General features: G+C 34.7%; 1 protein-coding gene across 3 annotated transcripts in view; it reads right to left on the bottom strand.

Annotated features, from left to right (window-relative positions):
- The window catches only part of Dph6 (diphthamine biosynthesis 6), a 213,321-nt gene that overhangs the window by 195,440 nt on the left and 4,449 nt on the right, over nucleotides 1-13,432 (bottom strand). For all 3 annotated transcript variants that reach the window (XM_004861510.4, XM_087207529.1, XM_013078458.3), the window contains exon 3: nucleotides 11,500-11,693. In XM_004861510.4, the coding sequence (XP_004861567.1) occupies nucleotides 11,500-11,693 (194 nt within the window). The remainder of the gene's footprint in view (nucleotides 1-11,499; nucleotides 11,694-13,432) is intronic.

Genomic DNA, 13,432 nt, shown 5'->3' with positions numbered 1-13,432 from the left:
GGGGTTTAGTTCATTTTTACACAGGGTAAGAGAGAGGGGTCAAGTTTCTATCTTTGACATATAGATATCCTCTTAGAGCAGCACTACTGAAGAGGCTGTCCTTTCTTTAGTATATATATTTGGTGCCTTTGTCAACAATCTGGTGACTCTAGATGTATAGGTTTACATTGTTCTGTATGTCTATTTTTATGTTAGTACCATGCTATTTGGGTTACTATGACTTTATAGTATGTCTTGAAATTAATTTTCATGATGGTTTTATTCTTTTTGCTTAAGACTGCGTTTGCTAATCAAGAGATGTACTTCCATATGCATTTTAGGACTGTTTTTTCTAGTTCTGTGAAGAATGCCATTGGTACATTAATGAGGAATTATACTAAATCTGTAGATTGTTTTGTGTAGTATGAGCATTTTAGTAATATTTCTTCCAATTCATGAAGATGAGTTTTTTTCCTTTTTTTTTCTGTGTGGGGGTGTGTCTTTAGTTTCTTTCATCAGTGTTTTATAATTCTCATTGTTGAGGACTTTTACTTCTTTGGTTAAATTTATTCCTAGGTACTTTTTAATAGCTATTGTGAATAGATTGCTTTCATGATTTTGTTCTCTCAGAAATCTCATTATTGTTTTAAAAATGTTATCGAGTTTTGTATGTTGTTTTGATGCGGAAAAGTTTTAGATAACTTAATAGATTGAATATTAAGGTAGTTGTAGAAGCAAAATAAGTAATGTGTTCTTTTAAGATTTGCTTTTCCTGTAACTCCTTGTTTAAGGTGAAGATTACCAGTAACTTCATTAACCTAACAAAGTTACCATGCCAGGGTGAATTTACAATGTATATGGCCTATCTTGTGTCTGGGACTTGTAAATAGGAACTGGAATTGTACTTACATATCAAAGACAACTAGGGATGAGATATTGGCTAAAAAGGATATAAAAAGGGAAATGCTGAACAAAGGGCGCGGATATTGACCAGACTGGTTTCTGGCATTCCCGTCCGCTCACGAGAAGAAATTTTATTATTTTATCCGAATTCTGTGTCTCTGTGTATTTCTTTCCGAGATTTCCACAACAGTTTTGGTGTTCTCAACATTATTTTTAAATGAATTTTTAAAATGATGTGAAAACACTTCTCAAAAAAAGAAAGACAAATGGCCAAAAATGTATGAAGTGTTCAGTATCATTAACCATCAAAGAAATGCAAATCAAAATTACAAGGAGGTGTCAACTTACTCCAGTTAGAATGCCTATCATAAAAAAAAAAAAAAAGTAACAGCCTAGCATGGTGGCTCATGCACATAAGCCCAGTCAGTGTAAGGCTAAGGTAGGATATCACAAGTTCCAGCCCAGCCCAGGCAACTTGATGACTTAATGAGATACTATCTCAAAATTTTAAAAATAAAAATTAAAAAAGCTGGGGATATAACTCATTTGGAAGGTGCTGGGTTCAATCCCCAGAACTAAAAAAGTAACAAATGCTGGCAAGGATATGGATAAAAAGATAAAGAGACCCTTATTCATGGTTGGTGCAAATGGACACTAGCACAGCTATTATGTACAACAATGTGGCAGTTCTTCAAAAAGCTAACACAGAACTTCTATATGATCCAGCTAGCCCACTTCTTTGTATACATGCAAAACAAATAAAATAAATATGCCAAAGAGATATCTCCTCCACATCCCATGTTGATTCCAAAACTGTTCACAATTGCTAACATATAGAATCACCCTAAGTCCCCCAAAACAGATGAATGGATAAAGGAAAAAAAATACATATATATATGTACATACATATAGGTGCACACATTTACACAAATATGCACACACAATGGAGTATTACTCAGCTATGAAGAACAATAAAAGCTTGTCATTTATTACAAAACAGATGGACCTGGAGGATATCATGTTAAGTGAAATACCCAAAAATACAAGTATCCCTCATTCTCCTTGGTATATGGAAATTAAATAAGTAAATAAGCCAATGTGAAAGTATAGAGAGATTACTAAGGACTGGAAGGGTGTATAAAGCAGGAAGGTGAAGGTAGAAGGGAAGATGGATATGACCGACTCATAACACATGTTCATATAGGAATATAACAGTAAATCCCATTAATCTATATAATTAAAGTTGAAAAAATATCAAATGTTACACAAAATAATAATCTTATTATGTATGTTGGATTTTTATATTTCTTATTTTATTCTTTCACTTTAAAAAATGGTTGTGACCCATTAAATTGAGTTTGGAAAATAATGCTTTAGGGACTTTCCAATGCCTAAACAATGGATCTAAAATTTAAGATACTTTTTTAGTTTCAATCAACCTCCACAGACTTATTTTCCACTATTCCTCACTCAGTACTCTAGCCAAATCAAACCATTCTCTATTTCTCTAATACCTCTCATAATTTCACACGTCCATGACTTTGACTAAGCTCTGCCCTTGATTTGCAACATTCTCTTTAGCCTTTCTATCATTCCTGCCTCTGTCCAATTCAAACAACCTTCAAGGATATCATCCTGACCCCTCAACACAGTGAATATTTTCTCTTCTGAATCCCCAAATCCCTTTAACAGCACACGTTCATGGCAAATGTGCCTTATGTTGGTTTCTCTTTGCATATGGCTTATTTCCTCAGGATCTGTTAGGACAGAAACTATGCCTTTCCATCTTTTTACTTTCCAGTACTGGTATGTTATAAGCACTGAATTAATGTTTGCTGAATAAAAGATGTAAGAATAGTCTCTAAACGGTATTAGTACTGGTTAAAATTAACCAAAATAGTAAAAAAAATAGGACATCCCTAATATTTAATTTTTTTTCATGTCAGGACCTAACAGAATAAGTACTATTAAATACTCTCTTAAAAAAAACAAAAACAAAAAACCTCTAAATATTTGTGTAAAATATCACTAGTTCTATGACTATTTTATAATTTTGGAACGATGAGTTTACTAACTGAAGACATTCTCAATTTAAAAAGAAAAGCTGACATAACAAGATCATTTCAAGATCTACCATACTGTTATGTGGCTATCAATAAAGTCCTGTGCTCCAAAAGCATGAAGTTTAAAGCAATTTATACTTACAAATCTTGGTGAGTGTTCTCAGTCACTGAATTGAGAACATAGCACAGACAGGATAAACTACATCTAAAAGTGAAGTAAAAGACTGTTGGATAGTAATATATATCTAGTGTTTTAGGAAACATGACTCCATAAGGTTCCTTTGAAAATAAATGGTTGCTTATTCAAGAAAGATAAAAATCAATAGGACACACATCCCCAGAGTATAGAAAGCACCAAGAAAAAAAAATACTCAACACACTTTAGAATACAGAGTAGATGATTAGAAAGAAATCTATCAATTGTAGAAGAAAAAAATATGAGCCATAAAAGCAATTTATGAATTCATAAAGGCACTGTATTAAGGAAAAGAAGAAAAGAGAATATATTTGTGCATGGGCCAATTTATACACACAATCAGTAGGATAAAGTTCAATTGGATAAAGTTCAGGGTTGAGAAGGAAGAATGAGTTTTGCCAAATTAAAGGAGTAACATTTTCTAGTCTGTCAGGGGAATCTATACAATAGATGAACACACTATACATGTAATACACAAGTTTTTTAACTATCATAATTGACAAATATGGTCCAACATTTTATTTCCAAACAGATCTCCCATCATGTGATCCCTCATGCATGGTTGACTTTATCATCAGAAAAGACCAGACATGGCACAGCCTCAACAAAGTTGCACCTGCAAGTAAAAATGACAGTGGTCTGTTTCAATGCCAATGCTTCCTGTTTGGAGTCCAGAGTCAATACTAGAAAAGCATTTTTTGTGCCAAGGGATCAGGTTTAATGTCCAAAATCTTGGGAATTGACAGGGCTTGAGGCAAGCTGTCCAGTATTGAAGAGGCAGGAGCAGTCTGTACAGGCTTACGTGCCTGTTTAATTAGCCCTATGTCTGGGTCTTCTCTGCAAATCTTAAGGCAATCGTACATGTTTCTTCCATTCCAAACCCTCTGGATTTGCTTGAAAGCCACTCAATAATCTAAGGTATTTTCCTTCAAGATGTGAAGTGAAAAGATATCCATAAAGTAGGCTTTTTTTAACCATGAGCAGGTTTTCTAAAGTAGTGATACCAAAATATTTTGAAAAAGTGTTCACTTGGCATATTTATAAAATAGTCTGCAGTTGGGAAATTATTCTTAGCACAAATAGTGATTATATCACCAAAACTGAAAGTATAACTTAATTTGAAAACTTTTACTATGATGCCTATTTCACTTAAGTTTCTAGATGGAAAAAAAAAAATCAACCTATCAATTTCATCATATATTGAAACAATGTTGTTGCTCACAGCATTAGATAATTAATGCTATTTTTGAACTTTACCTTAAGAGTGAGCAATTTAAGCATTTGTACAGATCATCTGCCAAAAATGTATAGAAAAGCTGTAAGAAACATAGGGCAATATTGAAGAGAAGCTGACTACTTAGGAGACTTGCACAATACATAAGGAAAGTAGTAGCAAGATTGTGATCAAGCCATCAGACTTTAGAAGTCACAGAAGTATTATCACAGGTTCCGGAGATCTAATGATAGTGGTTGAGGAGGAAGTGGAGGTTGCGAAAAAGTAAAAGTCTAGTAATGACGACCAGGTTTTGACTTAGGTAATGAGGGTAAATAATGATGCTTTTAACTAAAAAAAAAATATATAGGAAATGAAACAAGTTCATGTAGGAAGACAGTGACTACGTACATTTTGAACTTGTTGGGTTTACCATATCTTTATAATATTAAGAGGGGGAAATCATGAGGAACTGATTATACAGGTCCAGAACATAAGCTTACTTGCAGCCCCAGTGGCCAACAATTTTTGAAAAAGATAAGAGGGAAAGAAGAGGGTAAGGATGAATGAAGAAAAGGCAAAAGAGAAGAAGGAAGAAATGCAGGGAGACAATTAAAGAATGATCTAGGATGGGACCCAAGCTTGTAAAAAGTTGAAACCTATTAATTTTCAGGAAACATGTTGCTCTTTGCCCTCCTTGCTGCCGTTCACCCCACTACCAGCAACAGCTAGATGTATATTTGGAGATCCATCATTCCCTCACTCTTACAAAATGCAGTCCCAATAACTGGGACTACTTCTCAGTCCAGGAATGACACAGGATCTAGGCCTGCCCAATCAAATGAAGTATCTTTATGAAACAATGAATGACTCATGGATGATGCAAGTCAGGCCAATGAGAGACAACGGAATATAACTAGATATTCCTCTCAGTGATTTAAGAAAGCTAGAACATTACATACTAGATTTAAGCCAAGAATATAACTGGGAACCATCTTCTAAGTACAAAGGTTCTGACTTGAGAAGAAGAGAAAGGAGAGGTTAGAGAAGCAAAGAAAAAACAAAAACAAAAACAAAAATTAGACTTTATGTTATTTAAACCTATAGTTTAGTTTACTGAAGCAAAATTTAGTTTTATGGGCTGGGGATTTAGCTCAGTGGTTCTACCACCTACCTCACAAGCACAAGGATCTGAGTTTGATCCCCAGTACCAAAAAAAAAAAGAAAGGATTGTGCAAAATTTAGTTTTAGATTGTCAATAATTGACACATAATTGATTTTTTTTTTTTGGTACTGGGGATTGAACTCGGGTTCTTGCACTTGCAAGGCAGGTGGTGAAACCACTGAGCTAAATCCCCGGCCCTGATTGACACATAATTGAACAGAACTGTTCTTTAGAACTAAAAAAATTCTATTCAATACAAAGAATAGAAAGTGACACCTGACGTTATCTAAAAATATCAAATTAAAGTCTAATTTTCAAATAAAACCAATGACTCATTTGTAACCCTTTCTTTCAAAGTAAATATTTCATTTAAAAAAGAAGAGAAAAAAAGATAATTATTTGTTTATTATTTATTCAAATTACTTAAAGAATTTAAGGTCAATGGTAAGGTAAGATGCCTAAGAAGAAAAAGAATATAAGAAAAGTACCAAAAATTGGAAGAGGATGACTGAAGAGAAATTAAGTTGGTAATATAGGAGCCAGCAGCAAATCATAGCCTCTCCAACATCTGGAGTTGAGATATCCAGAAAACAACCAATTAACAACAACAAAAAAGAATACAGTTCCAGAAATCAACTAAGAGCCAATAGGAAAGCCAGAACTCACTGTGAAGCAGAAGACTATGCAGAGAAAAGAATGAAGGAGTCTGGAACCCTAACCCAGCTTCCAAGGAGGACCTGACTCCACAACCACAAGGTAAGTCCAGAGTGGTCCAACAGCCCCAGCACTAAACAAAGGACCGACAGCTCAAGGCCTACGAAAAACCTACAGTTATTATTAGCTGCAAATACAGTGTGGGGCTTTATTTATACTGAAAGTGTCTCTACATGGCAGGATAGTACTGGAGAAGAAATCTGTAGCACCTGCTATAATCAGGAGTCACATACATAGGAGCCATTTTTGGAAGGAGTTAATATTTTAAGATTGAGTTCTCCAGGAATCAAAGTCACAGAGCAAGTGAATTTCAGAATCTCTGGAGTCACCTTACCTGCCATGAACGACTGCGTGGAGAAGGTCAAGAGAGACAGTCAATAGAGTGTGCAAGCTAGTCACAGACCACCTAAGAAGTTAAGCAGCAGTGAGCTCAGCCTGTAGATTCCACTCTCTATGGTAAAAAGCCAGGTAGTTTTCAAAGGGGGCTCAGTCTGAAAGCCCTGGGACTGAGTCTAGAGGACTACTCTGCATCCCTTGCTGCCAATTTCCAACACAGAGCTCAGTGGTCTGTTTGCTTTTTTCATTTGCTCGTATGGTCAGGGATATAGCTAGGCTTGGATATTTGTCATGTCCAGGGGTATATGGACAGAGGGAATTCTGGAGCAAGGATGGAATATGACAAGCCCTCAGGCTATAAAGTAGTCAGGGATAGCACTGGCTGAGGGCACACAGAAGGGCACAACCCTAGAAAACAGTAACTGAAACTGAACATTCAATTTAGGAAAGAATATTAGATATTTTTCATTAGAATGATGTTAACACAGGTTTCAGGATTATGAGATTCTCTTAAAATGAAAACAAAGGCATAATCCTTGAAAATCAAGAACAGGAGGGAGTCACAAATGCTAAAGGGTTTTAATTAACTCCTTTAGTCAGAAAGATATAAAGAAGGAATGATGATGGATACATCAGCACAGGAAGATGTAATGTGCTGTATTCAGGAAAAAAACAAGTGTTCTTTTCTTAGGAAACAAACTGAGCCATACTACAGTGGTACCTTGGTACTCATTATTAATTGATTTCAGGAGGCAGGACAAGTACCCAAAGTGATAAGTACCAGACAAATTTTTTCAACTGGAAAAGGCAAAAAGTCACAAGGCAACTAACTGACAACTGACACTGACAACGTCTCGCTTGCTCATAGAGTAACAAACAAATGATGAGTCCAAGGACAAACTTTTCGCATCAAATAGAGTTTCAAAGCATATGAATACCAAAGTATAACTATCCTGAACTCTAGGTGCAACAAGTGTGAAATACAAGGCTGGAAAAACTAAAATCAAAAATATTCATAGTCATATCTTCCACTTTCTCTACTCTCACATCAGTACAGGCAAACGACATTTGAGGAAAGTCTACAATATAAAAGAGAAGAAAACACTAAAATTTCAGTGAGTAAAAGATAATGCTTAAACTCTCTTATTTATATTTTAAGAAGGATGTAGGGATGTTGCCTCTAGAGAGAAAAAAACGTTATTATATGAAACGAACAAGAAAAGTTCTTAGCTATTGAAAATACAATTGCTAAAATAAAAAGAATTCAACAAAGTAGGGAGATTTAAAAAGAAATTCTCACAGAATGTACAACAAAAAGACACAAAGATTAAAAATATGTGAGAAAAGACAAGCAGACGGAGATCTAATCTGCAAAGCCTAGTATCTGACCAGTAAGATTATCAGAAGAGGGGAATAGAGAAAATCAAAAGGAGCAAATTATCTCTCTACACAAGAGAAAGAGTTTATCTTCTGTCCATCATCCGTTATCTTAGCCTTCATTCTGTTACAACCAACAAAAGTTAACAAAACTATTCCTGACCCAATAATTATAGACAGAAGAATGCTACATTATAAGTGTTCTTCACCTGGATTACATGCTTATTCTTCAACCATTAGTGAAAGAACGACATGGGGTTGCCACTACCTAATAGGAGGTTGTGGAAGGAATGTAGAAGCAGCACCCTTCAATGTTCAGCATCGCATTACTGTGACGTTTTAGCATACTAGGCATAAAGACCCAAACGTAAAAGTTAACAGAAAAGAAATTCAAGTCATCTAAAAGGAATAAAAACCCCACCAACAAAATACTAGAAGATCATGAGCAATGCTTCCCATGATTTTCACCCTAAAATTGTAAGTTTAATAAAATGCAAGGGCAGAATGAGAACTACAGATATAAAAGGTTTAAAAGCATCATCTCCAAGATTTCACTGAAATTGGAATAAACAAGAGAAAGGCATCATCAGATCCAGAAAGAAGTAACTCCAACCCAGTAAGAAATATGCTAATACTTAAATGTATTTTCTATAGAAAATATAATGTTTACATGTATCTTATAATAACTATTATATTTTTGTGTCACTTAAAAAGAAAAACAAGTTTAATCCCTGGTACCAAAAAAAGAAAAACAGATGGGCCGGGGATGTAACTAACTCAGTAGCGCCTTGCCTTTCCTGGCAAGTGCAAGGTCCTGAGTTGTATCTCTGGTACCAAAAAAAAAAAGACAGAAAAAAGAAACAATTTACAGTGTTACTATATTTTCAGAAAATAATACAGGTTATCTACATGCCAAATTAAGTTAGACAAGAATCAAATTTATAATTTAATAATGAAATTGTAAAGAAAGACTAGGACCCCCCCCTCCAAAAAAAAGCACAGAATTTTGCCAACAGCTTGAGATATATCTCTACCTGTCATAGTCACCTGGTAATCTATGACACATAAAGCTTTATTACACTTCTATTAGTTTCCATGATTTCTACAAAATAGTAAACTTACAACTCTACATAAATTCTTCCAAGACTTTCCTACTTATTTCCAGCAACTAATAAATTGAATTCATTACAAAATATAACTCCTACTCAAAAATTATGAGAGCAACAAAATTAAAAGACTGATAATATGTAAAGTCTAAAAACAGCAACCTATTATAAATACATGTTTAATATGAAAATAAATCTAAATGCTTACAATACTTCACTACCATTTAGAGAATTAAAAAACGCAGTTTTTCCCTTTTCTTAGAACAAGTGAAGACTAACTCACAAAATTATAGCTTCTGTAGATTAGTTTTTTTCATAATTACTCAGTTATTCACATTCATTAGAATATGTAAGAGCTCTATTGGAGTCTTTGTACCAGTGTTTCATAAATGGATTTAACTATAAAAGCTAAGTTATACAATCTCTTCCATAAGAGCAATATATTTCTGATATTTATATCCTTAAAATATTTTATAGTAAATTAATATTTCTACACAGGAAAAGAAGGAACTATTTAGTCCCAGACAACTTGCTAACACTCTTTAAACTACAGTTATAATTATCATGTATAAAATTTCAAAGCAGAAGTTGTCAAGATTTAACATTAGCATGAATTTATGTCATAACTGATGGTTACTGTAAAGATAATGGCAAAGGATCCATTTCTCCAAACACAATGGATGAAAAAGGAAATTTCTTAATTACTACTAATCTGTCCATTTTTAATTAAGTTGATTAGTAATTTTATTAGCCTTTCCCTTCTTGGAGGGCTGTTATTATTACATAGCTTCTCTAAAGTTACCAGGGTTGTGATTTTCAAAAAAACCAAGAACATCTAGTGTGAGTCCCACCATTTTGTAATATTAGTTTATGTTAAAAATTTAATGTCAAGTTTTTCTGTACCCTGAAAGTGGAGGATTTACACTCAGTATTTCATATTTTAAAGTGAACACTATTGAGATCATAAGGCACCATTCTGGAGAGACAGCCAAGAAAAGCAGACTTGTGTTCTTGCTAGATAATCAAAATAGTTGTAATTAGCATGTATCGTCGCTGTCATTTCCTTTGAAAAATACCTACTTTTTATGCTATCTATAACTAAACAAAAGTGTTTTTCCTATCAGTTTAAGTAAAAATGAAAATGTTCTGATACATAAAATAAGAACTATTTATCAAGCAAACTTGAAAAGAATTTAAGTGATTCATATATTTTTCAATCAAAATTCTGAATAGATACTAAGCTTTGATTACTATCAAATACAAAATATAACAGCATGTAGTGATTTAAGACTAAGAAATTTTCATGATACAGTTTCATGACAAAACTTCTGAAAAGGCTAACTTTTCTTAAAAGCAAGAAAATGAGCCAGGCATAGTGGTGCACTCCTATAATCTCAGCACTTGGAAGGCTAAAGCAGGAGGATCGCCACAAGTTCAAGGCCCACCTGGGCTACATAGTGAGTTCAAGACCAGCCTGAACTACATGGTGAGACTGTCTCAAAAAGCCAAAAAACCCCAAAAACAAAAACAAAAAAAAGCGAGAAAATGAAGTGCCCTGTCCTTTGGTACAGGAAAGAACAGATATCTTTCTTCTTTTTCCTTGTGAAAACATATTAAGAAATACTGGCTTAAATTCCCTATCTCGACAGTACACCTTAAATGAATTGACTATAGACAATTGGGTAAAAATTCAAATTGAAGAAGAATACCAAACTGTATTCAAATAGCTGGCTAACAGTGAAAATGAAAATAATTGCTCAACATAAAATCACCTTTGTTGATTAACATTTACTGAGTGTGGTACCTATTAGATATATAAGCTCTATACCGTGACACTACTTCAATCTTTCTAATATTCTTCAACATCAAGTGTGGTTTTTTTTGTTGTTTATTGTGTCTTTTTCTTCCCTCTAGAAAGTATCCTCCATCAGAACAGACCTTCATCTGATTTGGTCAGTGCCCCACCCTGTGTTTAGCACTATGGGCCAAGCATATAGCAGCCATTTAAAAATATTTGTTAAAAAAATGACTGGATGGCCAGGGATTTAGCTCAGTGGTTCTGCCACCTGCCTCACAAGCGCAAGTCCTGAGTTCAATCCCCAGTACCAAAAAAAAAAAAAATGACTGAATGAACAATATTATTTGACAACTTTGGATGCCAAACTATAGTATACCAAAGTCTTACTTTAAAACATTCTTTAATATAAAGGCATAATTGTTTTCCTATCCCCCAAAAGATAAAATATCTTTTCAAAGACTAGCTGGGATATCAACAGTTGTATTCTTTTTTTTTTTTTTGGTACCAGGGATCAAACTCGGGTCCTTAGCTCACGAGGCAGGCGGTGGAACCACAACAGTTGTATTCTTTACTATTAAATAATTCAGTAAATAAAATTTACTAAATTATACACTAAATTTTTAAAAATGCAATTGGTTGCTCTGCATACCTTCACAAGTTTCAAAAGCTCATACAGATCTTCAACCTCATCACCTTCACATTTGGTGTATTCCCGCCCTGTATCCAAGCTCCTTCCTCTTATGGTTCTGCGGTAGAGGGGAAGAGCCATCGCTTCCGCATATAAATCAATGGCTTGATGACCCACTGTCTGATACATGTAGCTATCCAGTTCATCAGACCTCTCTGCAACATTAAAAGTAGAAATAATCAGCAAAATAGTAAAAAAGAAAGAAAATTTCAAAGCCCATGTAGGTTTCACTGCTTGAAGAGTAGTCAAACTAAACTTACCATATGTTATAAATACACTTTAACACTTCATTCTATGGAATGAAGTTATCTCTAACAGTCATTCCTTACTGAGGTTCCTTTTACATGTTTGAAGGGAAAAGAAATCAGTCAATGAGCCATTCAATAATCCCAACTTCCTGTTGACTTTAAATCAGTAAAATCTAAATCCTCAGGCTGGGGATTTAGCTCAGTGGTTTCACTGTTGCGCAAGCGCAAGGACCGGAGTTTGATCCCTGGTACCAAAAAAAAAAAATTCTAAGCCTAGGTTTCTCTCTTTGGGCTGGGGATTTAGCTCAGTGGTTCCAGCGCCTCCCTCGCAAGCATAAGTTCCCAAGTTCGATCCCCAGTACCAAAAAAAAAAAAAAAGATAAATCCTCTTCATCTACCAACCCACAGCAATCTATTGTTTTCTACAGTTACTACCATTTCAGTTAATTCCATTTCCTATGACTAACAATATTCTAAATAAATGTCTCCATTCCACCAACAAGTATAATTTAAAGATATACTTTATATTATGGATTGTATCTAGATGTCCATCCCCCCCCCAAGCCTCTTGCACTCATAGGTGGGGCTTTTGGGAGGTGGCGCTTTTGGGAGGTGGCTAGATCATTGGTGTATGATGCTGGATTAGGGTGTGTGATACTGGGATTAAGGATGTGTGGCATACAGCATAAATCTGGGTAGTACAATGAAACCCTCACCCTAAGTGTGGGTGGTATCACCCAAAAGGCTTGTACTCTGGATGGAATTAAAGGGACAGAAAGAAGGCAGGCTCACTGCCTTCTGCCTGCTCTGTCATCCTGTGGACTGTTTCTCCTCTGTGATGCCCCTCTGCCATGCCACCTTGCCTTGGAGCCAGGGGAATGGACTGAAGCCTCTACAAACTGTGAGCTAAATAAATCTTTCCTCCTTTAACTTGTGGGTGTTAGGTATTTTGTCTCAGCAATGGGAAAAGTAACCAAGACACTTTACCTGTCACTTCTCTGCCAGTAAACAAAGAGTACGTGGAAATTACACATTAATGATTACATACAAGTTAAATATATTAATTCATATAGAAAAGCTGAAGATAAGATACAAACTTCAGGGAGGAAGATTTTAGCTGTATCATTTATGTATTATATATTATATAAACATCTGTTTTTTAAATACTAAGAACTCTCAAGACAGCTTTAAAAGACCCTCTTGCTTGACTAGCTGCAAGGGAAAAGGCAGGTTTTTTCCTTTGGTAAAGCTTTTGCTTTGTCTTATAATATGTATATAGATCACAATACATTTCCCATTCATGCTCAGAGTATTCTCTTTCTCATTTAAAGTCAGAACCATGTAAAAAAACATACACACCTCTTTAAAATTAGCCATTACTCATCATTAGAATCCTAGCACAAAATCCTACAGTATGCATCTACCCCTCTAAAGAGAATCTATTCTATTTCTTCCTATAAATACTTCTCATCTCTGTCTTCCAGCATTAATTAGGTCTTGACCTCAGAAAAAATAGAAAATTCAAATGCCTTAGTGAAATATCTGCTCACTATCCCAAAGCTAATTCAAGTGAGTTCATTAACCATTGGTCTGTCAACAAACTGAGTAAATTCATATGAGAGATACAGAGACATCCCAAGTGTTGA

This window comes from Heterocephalus glaber, unplaced genomic scaffold, assembly GCF_053883595.1.
Source record: "Heterocephalus glaber isolate CG9 unplaced genomic scaffold, H.glaber_assembly_v1.0 deba00000809, whole genome shotgun sequence".
Classification (NCBI taxonomy): Eukaryota; Metazoa; Chordata; class Mammalia; order Rodentia; family Bathyergidae; genus Heterocephalus; species Heterocephalus glaber.
Note: the sequence above shows the minus strand (reverse complement) of the source record. Positions and strands in the feature narration are given on the sequence as shown.